The following is a 21150-nucleotide window of genomic DNA, read 5'->3' on the forward strand; positions in this document are numbered from 1 at the left end:
TAGAGTTGTGGGCGCGTTTTCATGCAGATGGGGACAATCTCAAAAAGAGATGCGTCGCCCCTCCCCCCTCCCCCGCCCATGATAAGCCCATGGATCCACTACATGATATTCACAGGAGATGTGCCCAATTCTCCAATCGCATGCAAAATTTATTTTTAGATTAATTGTACGAGTTACGGTACTAGATGTTGGGTAACAATTAGCATTCAGGTCGGAGTGTATAACATCTTATCTATTGATGACAGTGTTGCATCGAAGGACACATGTCTAGTGCAGTTCGCATATAGATTAATACCGGAATGCGTCATGTTCCCAGACGAACTCGGTCGAATTCTAGACCAGCCATAGTTGGTTTCATAGCACACTTGTACAATTGTTTAAGGCGTCCATACACACACGCGTTATGGTAGACCATATACATAGTGAGAGACTGTAAGGGGTAGGGTGAAACGCTCGCCCCTTCCGAAATATACATTTTCAAGCGATACTCCTGTTGTAATGAACGACTAAATTTTTATCTTTTGCTGTATAATAAATAATAATGCAGATGCACATGAAATACAGAAAAATCTTGCATACAATTACTTGCGACTGTTTCTGTAACTACGATCCAGTTTTCGCATTAGCCGCAGGATATCGTGATTCACACATTTTGATTCAAATCCCGCCGTAATAAATTTCAGCTCTCAACGTGAATTACACATTCATAACGGCTGTGGCCGTGTAGCGATTCATCGCTATAAGCGATCGCAAATGGAATAAACGTTTAGTATAAAGCCGTGATTATGTTTGTTTTGTTATCCCGTCTACAATCCATCTTATAACATCCCGTAAATGTCCTTGCCAGTCGTTCCTTCTATTTATAAATGAATGAAAAAAATAAAGCAATTTTGAGAATTCCAATATTTACGCAAGCACGAATATACAGTAGCTTTAACTATGAGAGGAAAGCACTAACTATGGACTACCAGAGTTAGCTGCTTGGTGACAACAAAGACACGTGCACTCGACAAACTACGTTTGCGTAAATTCCACACTGATCTCCGACCACATTGTAGCCTAAACTCACACAGAGTCAACATGGAAATGTAGCCTAACCATATGTTTATTCGCTCAAATTTTAACGCAGTTAGCTGGAACTAAAATATCCATGGAATTCTTTCATTATTACTGCTATCTTCGACCACAAACTAGCCTAACACCAAACTAATTCAATGGGAAAAATCTTGCCTTAACCATCGTTTTTTTTTTTACATATACACACACACACACAAGCGTAGCCTTGTTTACAACTTTCAATTACCTGGAAATCGGCAATTGTTTGGAAGGTATGTGCTATGTTTTGAAGAGGTAATATATTAGTGTACATACACTGTTACTGTTGCGGTGGATTAAAGATTTCAATCTTGAGTAGTTTTCACCGGTATAATATTTTTGTTTTCGGTGTTGAGTGATTGTATCCACACAGGAAAAAGAACCATTACGAATGGCTAAAACTAGAAATTGTAAGCAATTAAACAGCCATCTACACTGCAAGAAAGTTATTTCATTAAATGAATTTCCGTATTCACGTGTCTTGATTACTCAAAACATGAAATCATGAAAGCACTCGCATAGCAGTTATACGCGATCCCATCCGCCCCCCCCCCTCACAAAACGGGTACCCGTTTTGTGTGTTTTCGATTCGGGTACACGAATGTTCGGTCGGGTACCCGGGTATCCGGTTACCCGACTCAGGCCTAGAATGTTCTTACTCATTAAATACAAATAATGCTCTAGAGAAAGTTTTCATCCTTCGCTTGGATCAAGTAAATCATCATGGATGCAACTATGCTGCAGGCTTTATTAGTATCTGATGAAAAAGCAATTATCGTGGGTATTCAAACGAGATACATATTTCTTGAGTTTAATGGAAATGAGCATTTGTCATATCGTCACCAGTATTGTTACTGAATTAGAACCGTAAACCTAGGGACGTGCAGTTAGCTATAGCAGGTGGTTAGATCTGAACCAGTAAAACGTCCGGTTATTCAATGGAGTGGGCACTGCAACTATGATATCTTTGTAAGATCGGCTGCAATAGTCTAGGCTCGCATTCAAATTCCAGAAGCAGAACATGTAAACAAACAGAAACAAAGAGATGTTACAATGGTCTGTTCTATTTCAATTCAACAAGTATTGTTATTGTATACACTTGCTGCTGATATTTCTGTTAAGTTCGTTTGCAGTTTTGCCATGGCCTTATTGATGTTCTGAAAGACAAACCACGACACAAAACATATTTTATATTGATATCATATCTTTATTCATAGCTGTTTACATGTAAGTTGTTTTGTTTGTATCCATCAACACTTCTGTCGATAATAGACTTTAATGTAGGTTTCTTGCAACTTTTTAGAAATATGGACAGTGTTATTGTTCAATGTTACAATTGTGCACTATGTCAAGTCATAATTACACGATGTTAGATTATACTAACCTTCCTCCTCCATATAAGGGACAAGTAGGGAGATTGATGTATTTAGTCTTAATACAGTTTAAAAAAAACATATCTAAGAAAGTGGCTGGAAACAAGACATATAACCTTATTTTACACAACTGGCATACTCTCAGGACATCGGAAATGGGATCAGGTGATTATGACGATGATTTGTCTAGTCTTATAGCTCCATAATTTAACTCAATAATGTAATTCCAAAAACAATTAGTCTTTTTCTATTATCAATATCTAAATTTTTGGTTTTCATGATCTTTGATGACGTCACTAATGCGTTGTAATATAAAGCTGAATATCATGAAACCGGGTAGCTTTACAAACATCACGAGCAATCAAATGTTTAATTTCTCTGTAAATTAACACATCTATACTAAGATTCCACCTAAATTCATTATTTCAATGATTAAGAGTAATATCAATACATACAAACCACTCTATCTCCACTCCTCAACATTATTTCTCGGACTCGTACACATTGTACCCTCGTTCATTGATCTGTGTTTATAAGACACCTCGAGATTCTCATTGTTAATGATGGAGTGACGTCACTGCTGATGATGTCATCATTAATCAGTCTCAAAGACATAAGTAGTTAGCATAAACAACACGTTTGCCCCGATCCAGTAAATGTTTGACTATACTGCAGACAGATGTGTGTATAATGGCTATACTAAATCATCTCGTGATAACAGCTTAGAGAGAGATTCAGAGACGATGTAATCAAAGTCAGTTTGTGAATTTTTTAGAATATTCTAATCCGTCGATAATTGGACTTCATATTCTGACACTCTCATAACATGCCGGAGCGTCCATACAGTCAGAGGGGGCGGATGTCCCCCCCCCCCTGACGGACTCAACTGGACAGCTGGCGCCCTTTTCAGCTTTTTACCACTTTTTACTTATTAGCAATTATTGACTTTTTTTATTGCGCTCTCAAATACCTATTGACATTTGTCACATTTTGTTGGTGTAATTTTCTGACAAAATGGCGATGACACCTATTTATTCTTCGTTTATCTACAAATAAGCAAGGCCCGGAAAGGGTCATTTCCGGCGATCTAGGGAGTATCTTTACTCAAAAAATTTCTGTACGCTCCGCGCCAACCTGTGGAGGCGCTCCGCTTAGATAGTGTCGAAAGCGCCCCTACATACCATTCTCGACCCCCTGACCAATACCCCTAGATCCGCCACTGTTCCTGCCCCCACCTCCTCCCTACTCCTGATTCCATTCCACTTTGCAAAGCGAGGTGTCAGCTATCACCTGCACCGTCTTCCTACACCTATGATTTATCTTAGTACAGTTTGAAGAACATTAAACAAAGAAACCCTGCGTGTAAAACCAAAGTTAACTCCCTTTAACGAACTGAAATGCCCTTAGATCCAGCAGTCGTCTTACACGGAGACTGGCTACGTGGTTATGAAAATGTTTTGTTTATTCTTTTACATACATAATTTACTTCAAATTTGCTATTAAACAAATCCACTTTTCATCTTTTAACAATCGTTTTTAAACAGTGTTTAATTATGGCTCTAGTGATTGGTGATTAATGATGTTGAGTGTTCTCTGATCCGTTCATAATCTCATGGATTATTACTCTTCGAATACTCGACTATCATAATTGGGTTTCTTAATTTAGTCCAATATTAGTTTCTGTTTAAATGGGAGCATATGCTTTCATTTAGCATAATTGATCAGATATGTTAGTGAGATGATAACAATTCTAACCTGATTGGTTTTATAACTAAGAGGATAATGGTTGTAAACTGATCAGGTATAAAACCGAGATGATAATGATGGTAAACTGATCGGTAATCTTACTGAGATATAAGGATTGTAAACTGATTAGCTATATTACTGATATGATAATGCTAGCTAACTAATAAGATCAAACTTAAGGAATCAACTAGATTGATTACTCAGCTAATATGAAGTTATCATAGAGGGCTAACATAAATCAAGTAAAAATAATGTTTATGATTTCATTCCAGACCAACAAAGATTAAGTATGCACTTAACATTTACATGTCTCTCTTTTATGTTTTTCATCAGTTTGGAATTTTATCGACAGTAACAAGTATCGTCGTCTGAATCTACAAACCGGTCAATGGCAGGTAAAGAGTTCTATCACCTTTCATTCAGCTATTGCTCATAATGCAAGTCTGGTCAGCTTGTTTGCGTTATGCTGCCCTAGCACTGTTTTCAGTTCCCAATAAGTGTAAATAAGTCAATATCAGGCGCGTATCCAGGGGGGGGGGGCTTGGGGGCGCGCGCTCCCCGGATAAGGAAAAGAGGAGAGAAAAAAATAGAAGAAAAAAGGGGGAAAAAAAGGGCGAAAAAGAAAAGGAGGAGAGGAAGGAAGGGAAAAGAAAAAGAAGAAAGAGAGAAAAAGGAGAAAAAGAGGGAGTAAAAGATAAACGCCAAGACCTCGGGAAGAGAAAGAGGAACAGTTATAATAACAGCACTGATCCTTATTATATTCACAGGGTAGCCAGTGACAGATCGAAGATTACGGAGGGGACGTATGCCTCACCCTACCCCTTACACCGACAACTCCATATTTGACGTTCCATTTTTCCTTTCTCACTAATGTATCTATATAAATACTATATATGGTCTATCATAACGCGCGTGCGTGTGTATGGACGCCTTAACAATTGTGCTATGGAACCAACTGTGGCTGGTCTTGAACTCAACCGAGTCGTCGGGGAACATGACGCATGACGCCCCCCCCCCCCGAGCAAATTTTCTTTATGATATCGCTAGTAATGTCAAAATAGACAATGATTAGATGCAACTTACAAGGCATGGGAAGTGTCATTTCCAGCGATCTGGGAGGCATTTTCGGCCAACATTTTCTTCTACGCTTCGCGCCAACCCATGGTGGCGCTACGCTTAGATAGTTTGCCTACAGGCTTCGCCCCTTTGCAAATTACTCGCTACACGCCTGTTCGAATTTGTAAAGCAAAGAGCAGATATCACATCATATCAGTGACCATGAAAATGCATGTTCCAGGATGAACAGCCTCAAAACTGTCTATGTGTGAAGTCAAAAGGCGTAGGAGCCCAATTGGATTTGGGGGCTGTAACGACTTGCCCGAAAAATATATACAAGATTTTTCGCGCGTCCATAGTGTTAATGTCAATATCATATAAGCAAATATCGCTCATTAAATCGCATGGCATCGTGTACCGTACGGTCCGTGAAAATTGGGCAGTATTCCGCCGGATGCTGATGTAAACAATGAAATGTCTTATGTCGATGGAGAAAAAGCATACAGGTCCAATTATGTCAAACCTCTCTTTTACATTAGTAATGACGAATTAGTCGGCCAAGCTTAGAACTTTATTTTAATTACCAAGGAGATACTTGTTAAACTATTCATTTCCTTAAGTTACATCATTGCTATTAATTTTTCTTTCAGTAGGTGCCCGACAAATTCTCAGCATATTGCCCGAATTTTTAGGGGGAAAATTGGTTGCGGGGGGGGGGGGAGGGGGGCTGCAGCCCCCGCCTCCTACGCCTATGTGTGTAGTGTTCGGTTTCGAAATATCTGATATGGAAAATATCTGGTATTTTTCATTTCCTTCAACCAAGTTTTATAATAGCCGTTCTAAGAGGTTTTAATATTTGTACACCAATAAATTAACTGTGTCTAAATTTTCGAAAATTTCCTGACCAACATTCTTCATCATACTTCTACTAGTGCAATTTTGACCTGTCTGTTATAGGGGTTGAAGGAGGTTTTTCTATATTGGTTGTCCATAGATTGAATTTTGTGCATCATTATGGGTATGTTTTGAAGTTATTTTATTCACGAGAAATGTGAATTTTCAAATTCTGAACAAATAATGGGCTTAAAACCTTGAAAAATGGGGCTTTCGGATATTGTGTGCCGTGACATAGGATCACCTACAAAAGCAATGAATGATCCACAGGACATGCAATGAGGTCGAACATGATGTATGACTGGTGACAATCTTCCAAAAGGTTATGGATGGAAAAACAAACACTATTGGGAACTACTTGGTTCTCAGGCAAAAATGTACATCTGGTTGGTCATTTTCAAGCCCTAGAAGTGCCATTTCCGGTGATCTGGGGGCATCAAAACCAGAAACTTTCTTGTACGCTCCGCGCCAACTGATGGTGGCGCTCCGCTTAGATAGTAATTCGCGCTCCCCGGGTTAAAAAATCCTGGATACGCCCCTGAATATAGTGATACATTATCTGTGAAGTTTTCGTATTGCTGGTAATATTATAAGTTCTGGCGTAAAGAAATAACTTTCAAATACCTTCCTACTCCTACTTTCAAGGGGGGGGGGGGTATTGTTGTGGAGAGAGCCTATGGAATCTTGCGTGCGAACATTGTCTACATGAATCTCATTCAGCGTTCACAACGCTTAGTTCTATATTGACACACCCGTACAACATCCATGTCAGTATTTCAAGCATATACCGTAGTAATAGCTAAAAGATTGACTTTTGGACAGGTTTGATATATTGTACAATCGTCTTTGACACATGCCGTTTTATTAATATTCGAGGTTGTGAATTTGCATCCAATAAAATTCACGTTGATTCTAAGATGAAACCGTAGAATGTTATAAATCGTATTGAACAGGTCTGTTCTTGTAATTTCTGTGTAATTGTTCATCATAACACATAACAACAGTCGTAACAGTCCGTTTAACTGACCATGTATCTTACTGTAGCAGCTCCCTGGTTTTAACTGGTCACGTTTATGTTTTTAGTTGTTTCTGTTGGTGTGAGACGTGGGTCTTCCATACATCATAATAACACTAACATATATGTAACATTAAATTGTTGGTCTTGATTCATGTAATTACTAATCAAAATAAATTTAACCATTGTATGTATGTATGTATGTATGTATGTATATGTGATCTTCCTGCAAGCAGGAACTCGCGAAAGAAGCCATTGAGGCTTGTAGACTCGCAAGCTGACCGAAGCCAATCTCTCGGCACACATCCATTTAACGTCCATGTCAGGAAGTTGTTATTGAACAACACCCTTGCCAGACGACACACATTGCTGTCGGCGGGGAATCGAACCGGGGATCTCATGACTGGGAGACGCCGGCGTTAACCAGTAGGCTATACACTCCGCCTTATGGTACTTTGCGAATTGGTCAAATGCACAGGATAGTGATGGGGAAAATTTGAAGCAATTGGAACAGATGTATGTGGAATTCGACTCTAAAACATATTTTAAATTGATTTCTATACTTTCGTATTGTTTAATTCAAATAATGTTGAGAAGTAAGTCAATGCGTAAACGTTTTAATGAAATTAACTAAAACTGCATGCTTCGTAATATATTATAACGTTGACCAGTCCATATAATATTCACACATAACTGGATAGCCCTGCAACTAAGTAAAAGATCTAGGTAACTATGTTGTTTCAATCACATGACTGCTACTTATACTAGTGAGGTATTTATCGTTTAATCAGATTCAGACAATATTTTGCCCCACAAATTTATTGTCATGTTTTATTTGTTTGTTTCCAAACCTTTAATATATCTGACTACTCTCATCTTTCCTGGTGTGATTTTGGTGAAATAAAGTAAAATTATGTTTTCAAGGTCCTTATCTTTCCTTTAACGGCCAAGTTTGTTACCAGCAGATTGTAGCAAAACAACACAAAATACAGAAGCTAGAAATATCCATTATAATATTCTTCCATTGTATTAAATCTTGCTAATAAATTAACTTTGTTGCTTTGAAAGCTTCAGGGGATTTGAAGGATCACTTGCTTAAATTATTATTTATCCAGATTAGTGTATACGTGAGTGACATACGTGTGTGGGTCCAAGCAGGCTTATAGATATAATGAAAGGACGGGTCTGGTTTTTATTTGAAATATACATACTTAAGACGATTTTGTAGGAGTCAGGATCCGGGTTGGTGGGGGGGGGGGTTGGAGTGGAGTTGTTCCAACAACGGTATAGAGTGTCACTGATAATCTGATTTAAATATTCATAATTTGTCATCGGCTAATTGTTTATTTTATCGATAATTATCTTCCAGTGTTAAGGATAGTTTATTGCCACACCCAGACCTTCCAGCCTTATTCATTACTTATTGCTAGTATCTAGGATTGGGTGGAGGGTTGGGGGCGCCAAATAATAGGGAAAAAACTTGCATAAACTTCTGTAACACATGTATTCCAAACGTAGAAACAAACTTATAAAAATCTGGAAGTGAGCAGAAATACATATCTTTAAAATATATTTTTGTAATAAAATTATGTAAGTTAATCATGAAATTTGGTATGATAATTAACAACTAAGCATATCATTTCAACATTTAGTAGAACACTAGTAGCGTGTATGACTTTGAAACAACATCATTGACATAACCGACGCTTCTTAACGTTTCCAACATACTACTATTAATCCTCGTGAAACATTAGTATTATTCTTCTGAACCAAAACTTAGCTGTATTAAAAATCAATGACATTAACAAATATCTTAATCAAATAATATCTTCACCTAAGTGAATGTACTGAACATATCCCGCTTTTACGTCACCACCTCGATGTACATTAAATATTAAACCGTAGAATGTTGTCAATCATGTTGCACAGTTCTTGTTTATGTTCATTTAGTTTCTGGGCAAATGTTCATCACAGCACATACAACAGTCGTAAAAACAGTCCATTTAGCCAACCCTGTAGCTTACTGTAGCTGCCCTTGCATATTTGTCTTTGTATAGCAGGCTCCCTTGATTTCACTGGTTATGTTCATTGTATTCGTTTTCTCTAGTGTTAGGAGAAGTTGGTCTTCCATTAACTAAAGCTGCATATTACGGTAGGCTACGTCATAGGTTGTAAATTGACCAAACTAAAAAAAAATATTCGCAGAATTATTGGATACCCTGCAACTAACTAAGATATTTAGATATGTTGTCACAATTACGTGACTGTTCATTATTAGTGAATTATTTGCCGTTTAACCAGATTTAGACAATTTGTGTCCCACAAAGTTAGTGTCATAGATATTTGTTTGTTAAAAAACTTACTTTAATCTTCCCTGGTGGACTGAAGTAACATGTGTTCAAGTCCTTCTCATTCCTTTTAACGGTCAAGTTTGCTTCCAGCAGATTGTCGCAAAAACAACACAAAGTACAAAGTACACATTTTCTACTCTTTCTTCTAAGTTCAATTTTACTCAATTATTACCTCAAATTTATCAAGGTAAATGTTCCTGCGACGGTTCCACGTACAACCATGTGTATAATACATTAACTACCTGTAGTTTCTAGGTCAGAAATGAGGATGAACTGGTACTGTAACGGATGGTGACCGATGCGAAGCAGCACGATTCATTGTTGTTATTTGTATGGTTTTAAAGTCATACCAGAAACTGTTTTTTTATTGCCTATTATTTGTGTGTGGGGTGCATAGATAAACGAAATTGCTTTTGAACATCCAACTCACTGTTTTCCAGAATGCAATGGTGGACATTTTGGCGATTGATATACGTGAAGGAAGAAGTGATACGTTTAATGATAAAATGAAGGAAAGAAAATGAAGACTATTTTGTAATTTGTGAAAATATTATATTCGTGGTTTGAAATAAACTTTAGAAGAAGGTCTTGCAAATATATTTTTAGTGGCACAAGATTCGCTCTGTGGAGTAAATCATTACCGATGACTCGGCGGAGCCGTGATTAAATCACTTTCTACGCACATTTACACAAGAAAACTATATTACCAGTCAGCATGTGGGAGCAATTATACTACTGCTTCGTTCTGTTTTCTAGATACCATAGTAACCAAAGAACTGGACACGTATTTTGTGACGCCGGCTGTAAACGGACACAATGTTGAAAAAGATCACGTACATGAATCTATTTTTTTGCGTCGCGGATATATATATATGCTAAGCCTTTGTCGTATATTGCTTTCTGCATTTTGTTAAAGAGCATTTATATGTGCAGTAGACAAAAAGGATTCTAGTCATTCTGTTTGAATAAACTTTACAGCAACGCAAAGAAGAAATAACTGAAGGGCTCTATTTCATTCTTTGGGGCAAGATATTAAGATTGTGTAAATTTCTGTTGGCTTTAACTAAAATACCTTAAGTGCAAGATACAATGGGTGTTCCATACGAATAGTGCATGTCTTCTCAATATAATAGGTATTGTCCAATCAAAACGCTTAAAGGAATAATTAGTTAACGGAAGAGCTGTTAATGTTGCAGATTATAATTATGGGGATTTTTAATCTAATTTTTTTTATACACTGTTATTGATGAAAGAATTATCCCTCGCAATCGAAATGGTAAAAGCAATGCTATAACTAAAATATCACGTTTGACGATGTCATAAGAGGGATTTGTCTGAAATACAGACTAAGCTGATTTACAGATACGACTGCCTGGTATAAAATACAACACATAGTCATATATATAGTATATTGCTATATGTATTCTGTTGCAGTCGATACGGGGGCTAAGACATGTTCGTATACTTGGATGAAAGTGCTACAGTATGCATAGCTATAGAGACTTAACTAGTTTTGTTGAAATTCTAACTTTCAGATATTGACATAAAGATTCAGTTGTTTTTTTGTATACATTGTTGTAAACTGTGACAGATCAGTGAGTTATGGGACATTAGTATGTAATACAGGTTACGGTAGGTCAGAGCGTTAATCTAGGATATGATCTTCATTTTCCCGACACTCTTACATGTTGTCAAGTGTGTACCTCTGTCACGCTCACATTAAGTGTTAGAAAGTCCCCATGACGTTATTACAAAGTCTTCATCAAGTTGTATTTTGTTGGTGCTAGAAATAAACTGTCCCTACTACTCTCTTTCAACGCCCTTTCATCTGATTTGGAAACATATTCATGTGTTCCTGAAGCATCCATATCTGTTGTTGTATTATGTTATTAATTTAACATGAAACGAAACCTTATAAAACTGTAAATGTTAGATAGACTTGTGCGCAAACGTAATCACACGTAGCACTTAATTATATTATTCTGATTCAGTAAACTTGAACCCAATTAAAGACGATCGGTCATAAAAATCCATGTATTGCCTAATTATCGTTATAGCATACTTTCTCTGGTTTAATGTGTAATATATAAATGAACATATTAAAGATGGAAAAGCATCTTCATAACAGATTCTAATGGCGGGGGGGGGGGGGGGCTAGGTCCAGAACTGAAGTAACGATAATTAAATATTGTGTTAATGTTCATTTGTCCAACGACGATGACTTATTTGTCCAGGATGGATGTATAGTCCAATACAACGTATACGTCAGAAACCCTTGTTACTAGGTATGGTATAAATAATATGAGGTATGGTACAAATAAATGAAACTAAAGGAAGTCTCCCTTCCACGCTCGTACTCCAGCACTTTCATCCTATTTCCTAATTATTGTTGTCCTTCTTTCTCTGCATGTAGACTCCTATGTGCTCTCCTTATGGAAGTAATTGTCTTGTGAATCAATACAAATTCTCAATTTTGAAGTAGATAATATTCAGACAGACAAAAACATATAAAGCGAAATGAATCTATTGTGCTTCCAGTATCTCTCTTCCAAGCCGTCTCAGTCAAAAAAAAGTTTTATTGGTGAAAATATCGATGCATACTTTGCATCTCTAGAATCTTTACGTCCGACGTCACTGCACGCAGCAATACAACAATCAGTAAATGTAACTCTGTTCTAGTAGTTTGAGTTGTAATGGGATTTGAGGGATCCCTATTGATTATATTTCATTATTTATTTCGATTAATGTATATATACGTGACTGATATGAATATATGTGGGTCCAAGCAGGCTTTTATATAAAAGGACGTATCTGGGTTAAACTTTAAAATAAGAAACAAATGGATTTTTTTAGGTAGGTTAAATCACCTCGATGTACTTTAACATACTAGAAAAATTAAAGGAGAGGTGATTACCTAAAAGTTTAACTAAAATATTAAATTTAAGGTTTTTATTTCATTTTTAAGAAACGCAGGGATGTGCTCACGCTGGGCGGCACTGGGCGGCCCCGCACAGCATTACAAATTACCGCCCAGCACTGTCTTAAAAATTGTGAATCCCGCCCAGCACTATTTTCATCTAAAATCCCGACATTCCTAACAATATATTCAACATAAATTTTGCTTAGCCTATGTCAAAATCATACAGACTATTAATCAGTGGCGTAGGAAGGTACTTTTGAGTGGGGGGCTGAAGACTGATGGCCGGCCTGAGGGAGTGGTCTAAGGGGAGGGGGTGTCCCCCTCCCCTTTGGAATTGTTTGCATTTCCAGGTGGCCTCAGATGCAATTTGGTGCAATATAGCACACTTCAACACCCACTCCATTTTGTAAACTTAATTTTGTATTTTCACTTGGCCTTAGATGTAATTTGGTGCTCCAAATGAGATTTTTTTTCTCATTGGAAATGAAAAAGGGGTTTTCTGACTTGCGGAGCGGGGGGGGGGGCGGAATGATACTTCCGCCCTCCACATTTTTCACTGGGGGGATGGCGCCCCCAGCCCCCCCCCGGTTCCTAGGCCCTTGCTATTAATGCATCAGTTACGCATGCGAGAAACATTACTCACGGCTCCCAATCGGTCCCTTGCAAAATCTCTTTGAAACAAAATAATAACTTTTACCAGGTACGTAATATATTTCACTAAAAAAAAATGTATATTGTAATCAAAACTAGTACATGTGTATGTGCTTAAAAGTGCCAGCATTTGGCATCTGAGCTCCTTCAAAATTCGAAGGGGGACAGCCCCTTTCCCCTTAGACCCCTCCCACAGGACGGCGATCAGTATACCCGGCACTCAGGAAATCCTGGGCACATCCCTGGAAACGTCTTTTTTTTTACCATCCTCTGTAAGTACAGTACTATGAATAATCAGCAGCATTATGATACAACAAAAGTGAACAGTGAATCTGAACTAATAGTGGTCTTAAAATATTTGTAGTATTTCTTTCGTATTTTGAATAACGGCTAAATAAAATTTTAAAAATAGTATCTCTAAGGAGTCTGGGTCGGAGTGGGAGGAGAGGGGTGGGGGTGTTGAAAGTACCTAGTAATGTGGTTGATTTTGTACAATTTAACACCCGGCAAATTGACTAATGTTTTATCTTCATGATTATATTCAAGTGCTGACGATAATATAATGCAACATCCGGGCCTTGTATTCTCACATGGTCCGTATTGTTATTAATATACTTTTTCCATCAGAATCATTCAATATGTCTATATCATATAGTATAAGAAACACTCTGATGTAGTTGAGTCCATTTACGTCCTGATTCCGAGCCTAGTGCGAGACCACTTGGTTCGGGTATGGTACTCTCGAGTCCGAACAGCGTTCTATAGAGTATATGAGCAAACCAAGTCCGAGTCCATCTAATATATAGAGACACAGCAATGAAGAGCTAACGCGGTTTCTGCCTATACTGGTCTAATAGACACGCAGGGAGTATCGGTTAAATAAACTAACTCTAAATATTCCTTAATTTACAGACCGTCGCTTCCTGGTCTAAATGTTCCTAGCCCAACGTTGAACAAAGAGAGTCAAATATAAGAAAACTGATTATGTGTGCATGTACAAATTACCAATTAAACATACACACATACAGGGTATATTTAAAAAGAAAAAATCGGTGCAGGGTTTATTATATTTCATGGTATTTTTTAATGAGACTAGACTAGTCTATTTAATTTTACCCTTGTGTCTCTTATTTTTTGTGTTCATCATACAACTAAATTTCCCAAACTTTCATGGCTATCTCTACATGAACAACAAAACGATATAAACAGAATATCTTAGACGAATGGGGATGTGGGGGGGGGGGGGAAATATGATGCTTTGTGGGCTAACCAATATTTTGCTTTATTTTTGCAATTACATCGATACATCCACGATGTTCTGGAGTCCATTTTGAATACTGCCATCTTTTCCCTTCTTGTGAGAAGTTCATCATTATGACGTCACTCAGTGTCCGATGACGTCACTCGGTGTTTGATGACGTCACGCAGTGTTTGATGACGTCACTCAGTGTTTTAATGACGTCACTCAGTGTTTGATGACGTCACTCAGTGTTTGATGACGGGTTTTAAGCTAACTATGTCTTCCATATAAAGCTGATGTGTATACTCATGTTATTAAGTCAGAGCATTTTTCATTGACGGGTTTGGCTCCTTTATTGACTTTGTATATGTGCGTTTACCTGCCAGGAATCGTTTACTGTGATATTTGTGAAGATGTATCATTCTAACTTATATATCTTTTGCTTCGCCATATTATATTTTCCTGAAATTCCATTTCAAAATCTCACGAAATGTAATATTTCTCTTCCTTTCAGGCCTGTGACGATGGGGGCAATCTACCAGGAGAAGAGGTAAGAGAGACACAGATTCATGGTCATGTAAATTATTAACGGTAATTTTAATAACAGACAAAGAGGTATTACTAAATGTGAAAAAAAATAAGACAAAGGAGTATTATATATTGTTTCTCATCGGGGGAAAGATGTATAATTATCGTGTATCGAACAGGGAATTCAGATAGGGCAGTTACAAGTTTATACCTCGTAATGATGATAGCACCGTTCTCAATGTCAAGTTTAGATGCGGCCTAAATAATCTTACTTCCGCTCACACAGTCAAAGTAATGCTAAACTAAGAAACGGATAGACTTTAAAATAAGTTTAGTCCGGTGTTATGGTGTGTAACAAGCCTCAAACAATATTGGAAAATAACTTTTAAACTGTCAATCCCCTCCCGCCGGCAGATGCTTCATGATTATTTTATTTCACTCTGCTGTAGTGCATATCATAATTCGTTATCAATACCAAAAGTATCAAAGAAGATATTTATAAATTTCTTGTAGAAAATTCTTTGTTTATTAATTTTTACGTGAATTTTTTTTTACAGTTTATTAACCGTGAAAGGAACTGATAAAAAAAAAAACATTTGGAATTTCACTTTTATAGGGTAACAGTTTTCTCTACACACAAAGGGCTAACTGTAGAAGTCTATACTCAAATCTTCCATAAATCTCTACTCCGGTATTCTTTAATATAATAAAATCATTAGAATCATTCCCTGGGGTCGGGGAGGGGTTGGGAATGTTTTAGGAGGGTATCCGTTGGGTTATAGCATTGAGTATCATTGTGAAACGGGGCATACACTGTGTCATAAAATCACTACCTCAGAGCAGGGAGTTGTTATAACAACTCCCTGCTCAGAGCGAACTGTTGTTATATGACATATAAGGAAACTAGTAAAAAATGAACGGTTGATGTTTTAGTGACTGAGTGATGACGTCATACAGTAATCCATTACAGAGTGGATTAAAAGGAGGAGGGGTGAATCAAGTAAGTTCCAGTTCGGGTCCGTTTATATAAAAGACATGAACACAACGGTGTAGGTAGCTAACGACACTATAGTGATTTAAGTTGAAGCTGCGTGTATGAAAGTTGAATTTCTTCCAACATAAACTTAAAAAAAGGAAAATTATTGAGCAATATACTTCCCAAATGTGTGTCTGTTCAAAGCCTCAAGTAAGATTTCGAGATGGTTTAAGACGATTCATATCCCAATTAATTGATTATTTATTAGCACATCATGTTACAGTAATATTTTTTTACGGTAGTTTTTATTCTTTTTTCTTTCTTCTTGCAATAGGGAAGCTAATTTCTGAATATTGTACCAAACCTTTCTAATGTTAGTCAAAATGGTGACACAAACAGGTGACACATATAACACCAACTATGGAGGTTCCATTTTTTTTTAAATTCAATTTGTTACATTATATATCTGACTTAGGCCTATCCAGCTAACAAATAATGATCTTATAGGCGTTTAGTATAATGTCAAGGTTTGTTCAGAAAGAACATAAAAGCTGATTTCAAGGCACGTGTTATCTTTCTTCGTAGGGCTCATTTTAATTATTTGCAAATACTACGTTACAGTACAAGTGCAGCTAAGGTGTATTAATGCTACATTAGCATTGTATATACATTGTAATAAGGGAAATTGTGTGTGTACTCACCATGCAGGCGACGGATGAGTTGGCGTGATGAAGTATTTCTTCTGGAAGGCAGATAACTAGCGTCTCGTAGTTCCATTGTTTCAAGGCTGTGGGAGGGAGGATTCGTCCGACTAAGTTGTTTAAAACTAGAGTATGTTAACCAAAGTTAGATGAAAAAGTTAAATTAACAACACCTCATCCCTCTTCATGGACGTCTTTTATCCACCAACTTTCTTCGGCGAAGTTAAGAAGTCACTCATAATTAAAATCGTTGTAATACATCTTGACATATAGGGTCTGTAGAAATATTGGGTCAAACGGTAAGGTGTTACCATGGAGATACAGGAACATTATTAATTAATTACCTAGATCTATAGCTATTTTCATGTTAATGGGTAAAGGAAGCAAATTGCCCTTGGATGTCGAACATTAACCCGTCAAAACGTTAACAATACTTACATAAACAGCGGTCAGTTTAACCCTTCATCGTCCGGATTACCTTTCATTTTGAATTATGAAACGCTAAACTGATACTCTACAGAAACTAACAATATAGTAAGAAATAAAAGTAGGTAATTCGTGTTTTACGTGACATTCATTTTAATTAATTACGAGACTCATATGGTTAACACTGGATTCACGTTAATAGTAAAGTCAAAACAATAGAGCGAAAAATGAGCATATAAAACATATATCTGTCAATAATTTGCATCACGTGACACCAAACGTGTTTGCAGTTCGTATTTTCTACAATGTGGTACAGCTTCAAAGTATCTTTATATCTCGTTCATCGTTCCGGACTTGTAAGAAAGTAATCTGGCTTTCAATTTCTTGTTTTGAGAGAGTTTTAACTTTGATCCTCTTTGTCCACAAAACAAATCGTTGTCTCTTCTTCACTCACTATTACTATCTCTTCAATTTCTCCAATCTCTCCCATCTCTCTCATCCCTCTCAAAAACAAAACGAGATCAAGTCTAACTGTTACTATAGCCCTACTATACCAGCAACCTAACAGGTTCCTAGGCAATGGTACCATGGTAAACAGAGATGCCCGGATGCTACGGGAAGGGCACAGGAGTCTATTATGATCGCGAATTATTTTTCGGAACAGTGATTTTCTATCACTATAGTTGTGTATATTTTCGCATTGGGGTCTCGGGATGCATCAAATAGTTTTAAAACTTAATTTCAGGAGATTTTAAGGCTTCGTAGGTACAATGTCTCCGGGTCCAACAAGACAACTGACCATGTGTATTAAGCAAGCTCGTGACCGTGGGAACATTCACAGGATAGCGCTTTCAGCACCCCTGAACATCGGTTTGAGCCCGCCCCTGCCCCCTCCCTTTCCCTTCCAACGCTCATCTCTAACATGGTGTTATTGGGACGATTATTTATACTGGTTGATTAAATTATCGTTTTGGAAAATAACGTAACGCCAGCAAGAAAGACTCTGTCTTTCGCATTTAACACTTAAACTGTTAATAGTATTCCGCACTATAATATGCATTATTATTATTATTATTATTATTATTATTATTATTATTATTATTATTATTATTATTATTATTATTATTATTATTATTATTATTATTATTATTATTATTATTATTATTATTATTATTATTATTATTATTATTATTATTATTATTATTATTATTATTATTATTATTATTATTATTATTATTATTATTATTATTATTATTATTATTATTATTATTATGCATAATTAACTCCTTTACTGTTAATAGCTTTCCACTGAAGATAAACTATGCTAATGATAACACAAGTTCCGTCAAAACAAAACATAAAGCAGAACCCAGTCTAGCATGGTCTAGAGAATCAACTAAAATAACTATCCAGTTAGATGTCAATAATGATAAATTCAGGGAATTTCCTTTAAAGGTATAACAGTATGAACGTCAAATAGTGACACGGCCTATCCAACATTTTACTTAACTTTTAGACGAAATGTTTCGATTGGCTTCAAATTTCTAGAAGAAGAAGGGAGAGGGGTTGGTCCAGCTGGAAATATATAAACCACATTTATGGATCAAACTGGTTACTATCAGAAATGGGGTACACTGGCCATTTTAACCAGCTCCTGAATTCTCACCTTTGTATTGCATAATAACGTGAGCCAATGTCCAATTTGATTTGGCTCCTACATTTGTGAATTCTTAAGAAAAGCACACGATGAGAGCTGAGTGACCTGGATATTGTTCGGTAACGATTACGTTAATGTTTGAAGGAATTGTCGAACTTTCATAACAAAGAGAATGTTAAACTTTGCAACTTAATTGAAAATGGCTACTCAGCTAGAAGGGATCAGCTTATAAACAGGACGGAACATTTCCCTGCATCGCACCAATGTTAGATAGTACATTGGGTTGCATCGATTGAGTCATCGTTATATCAATGGGAAATCCCCTGGATAGGGTCATTTGATGGTTACCGGCAGGGAAGAGGATGGGGTGTGGAGATAATTGAACTGATTCTTGTACAGGAATCCTGTTTTACACATAAACTTTTTTTTATAGATTGGGAAAGGATTATAACCTCGTGCTATGAGTCAATATGGGTTGACTGATGTTATTCATATACATACTTTTTTGGAATATTTCAAGCAAACAGTAGAACATTTTTATAGAATCCAATCTTCACAAATCCTTTCGAGCATGGAATCAGAGCGACCACATCATAGGTGACCATGGTTTCATGGATTAAGCCTTCATGTGCATATCATGTTTAGTACTACAATATTCGCAGGACGTACTCGTTAGGAATCCCTAAAATGATAACTGAAATAATAATAATGAACAGGACAACAAGTTCCAAGACATTTGAAACATGCAAATTTTAATGTAACGTGACTCGATTGATCTGAAATAACACTTTTAATATGGATGCATATGATGATTTACAACATTTAATTATATACTGCATTGTCTTTGTTTCTCTGTTACCTTATACATATTAATTACTTATATTTTTCTTCTTGTTTAGAGATTCGATGAGAAGAGTTACCAGTTGAGCCTGGCGAACTTCAACCAGGCAATGTCCAACTAACTGTAAGTCAATACAGCTGAATACTCTCTACCTTAGTATTTAACATTGTATTTGTTAATAGAGATTGTCTGCTACCTTTAGTTGTACAATCTTAATATATTAATAATAATCTCCATCAATAACCAGAAATTGTATTCCTATATCTGTGATTATCTAATTTTATCTGGCCAATAACTATAATTGGTTTTATTGTACATTTCATTAATAAAGCTGATCCATGATTCAATGTATGAGATGAATGATAAGTTCCTTCCATTAACATAAACATCGTTTACTTGTTTCCCGTGTGGCGGTGTTTTGTTTGGCTGGTGGTTTAAATTACTTGTTGACTCATGGTATTCCTGGCGCTTTTTTCTGGGGGGGGGGAGGGGGTTGCTTAGGTTTAACTTCCCCATTATTCTACTAAATAAGTATGTTGTTCGACCCATTGATTATGATAACAATATAACCTGATATATATCATATTATTTTTATATTACAGCTCAATGCAAAATGCATGTTCAACTGGCGATGCCAATCATCAGCAGGACTGTGACGTAATTCACTCAATCCTCAAAATGATGGCAGTACATTCAGTGAGGAAGGATCTAATAAAGATTTAGTTTGTAAACTGTTAACATCTCCCAAATACTACAAACAGCGCAAGCTAGAGCTCCAGTATAATACACTTGGAACTAGTCTCTAATGATTGTGACGTCATCAAATGCTTATATTCTCAAGACAATGGCATGGTGACTTCGTAAACACTGTAACTTTTACATTCATTGTGAATGGATCTTGTATAGAGATTAATTTGTAAAATAATATTAATAAAAACACATCCAAGAAATAAGTAAAATTTGAAAGATTACTGTTCAATTTACATTTTGTTTAAGGAATTACTTTATTCGGAATTTCAGTCTTTAAATGTTATAGTACAAAAACAAAGTTATGTTTCTTCAACTTTTCTGGTTTGGTAAGATAAATTTCTGGTAAATTCCTTTAATGCTAAATTGATGATGACGTCAACCCCTTAGTACAGGCCTAAATATTCATGTCAATTTTGTGATTTATATATTTGAATAACTCAACAAAATCAAGTTTTGTCATTTCGTTCTTACACCAAAGCATAGTTAGATGATTTCCACAACATTTGTCCGTGTAGAATGTGTACTTCAATGTTAACATGTTATATGAGGCTATAAAGTCTTCTTATTCCATTGTGTTTCTGTTGTACTTATATGAACTGACATAACTGTCTCCGTATTATATTATATTATATTATATTATATTATATTATATTATATTATATTATATTATATTATATTATATTATATTATATTATATTATATTATATTATATTATATTATATTATATTATATTATATTATATTATATTATATTATATTATATTATATTATATTATATTATATTATATTATATTATATTATATTATATTATATTATATTATATTATATTATATTATATTATATTATATTATATTATATTATATTATATTATATTATATTATATTATATTATATTATATTATATTATATTATATTATATTATATTATATTAT

At 35.9% G+C, this 21150-nt stretch overlaps 1 protein-coding gene and 1 long non-coding RNA gene across 15 annotated transcripts in view; one reads left to right on the forward strand and one right to left on the reverse strand.

Moving 5' to 3' along the window:
* The window catches only part of LOC139970059 (uncharacterized), a 351315-nt gene extending 330428 nt beyond the window's left edge, over positions 1-20887 (forward strand). For all 13 annotated transcript variants that reach the window (XM_071975679.1, XM_071975686.1, XM_071975680.1 and 10 more), the window contains 4 exons: positions 4548-4609; positions 14856-14891; positions 19529-19593; positions 20073-20887. In XM_071975679.1, the coding sequence (XP_071831780.1) occupies positions 4548-4609; positions 14856-14891; positions 19529-19591 (161 nt within the window). In that variant the 3' untranslated portion in view covers positions 19592-19593; positions 20073-20887. The remainder of the gene's footprint in view (positions 1-4547; positions 4610-14855; positions 14892-19528; positions 19594-20072) is intronic.
* The window catches only part of LOC139970094 (uncharacterized), a 379126-nt gene that overhangs the window by 294241 nt on the left and 63735 nt on the right, over positions 1-21150 (reverse strand). The window lies entirely within an intron of this gene.

This window comes from Apostichopus japonicus, chromosome 7 (genome assembly GCF_037975245.1).
Source record: "Apostichopus japonicus isolate 1M-3 chromosome 7, ASM3797524v1, whole genome shotgun sequence".
Lineage (NCBI taxonomy): Eukaryota > Metazoa > Echinodermata > Holothuroidea > Aspidochirotida > Stichopodidae > Apostichopus > Apostichopus japonicus.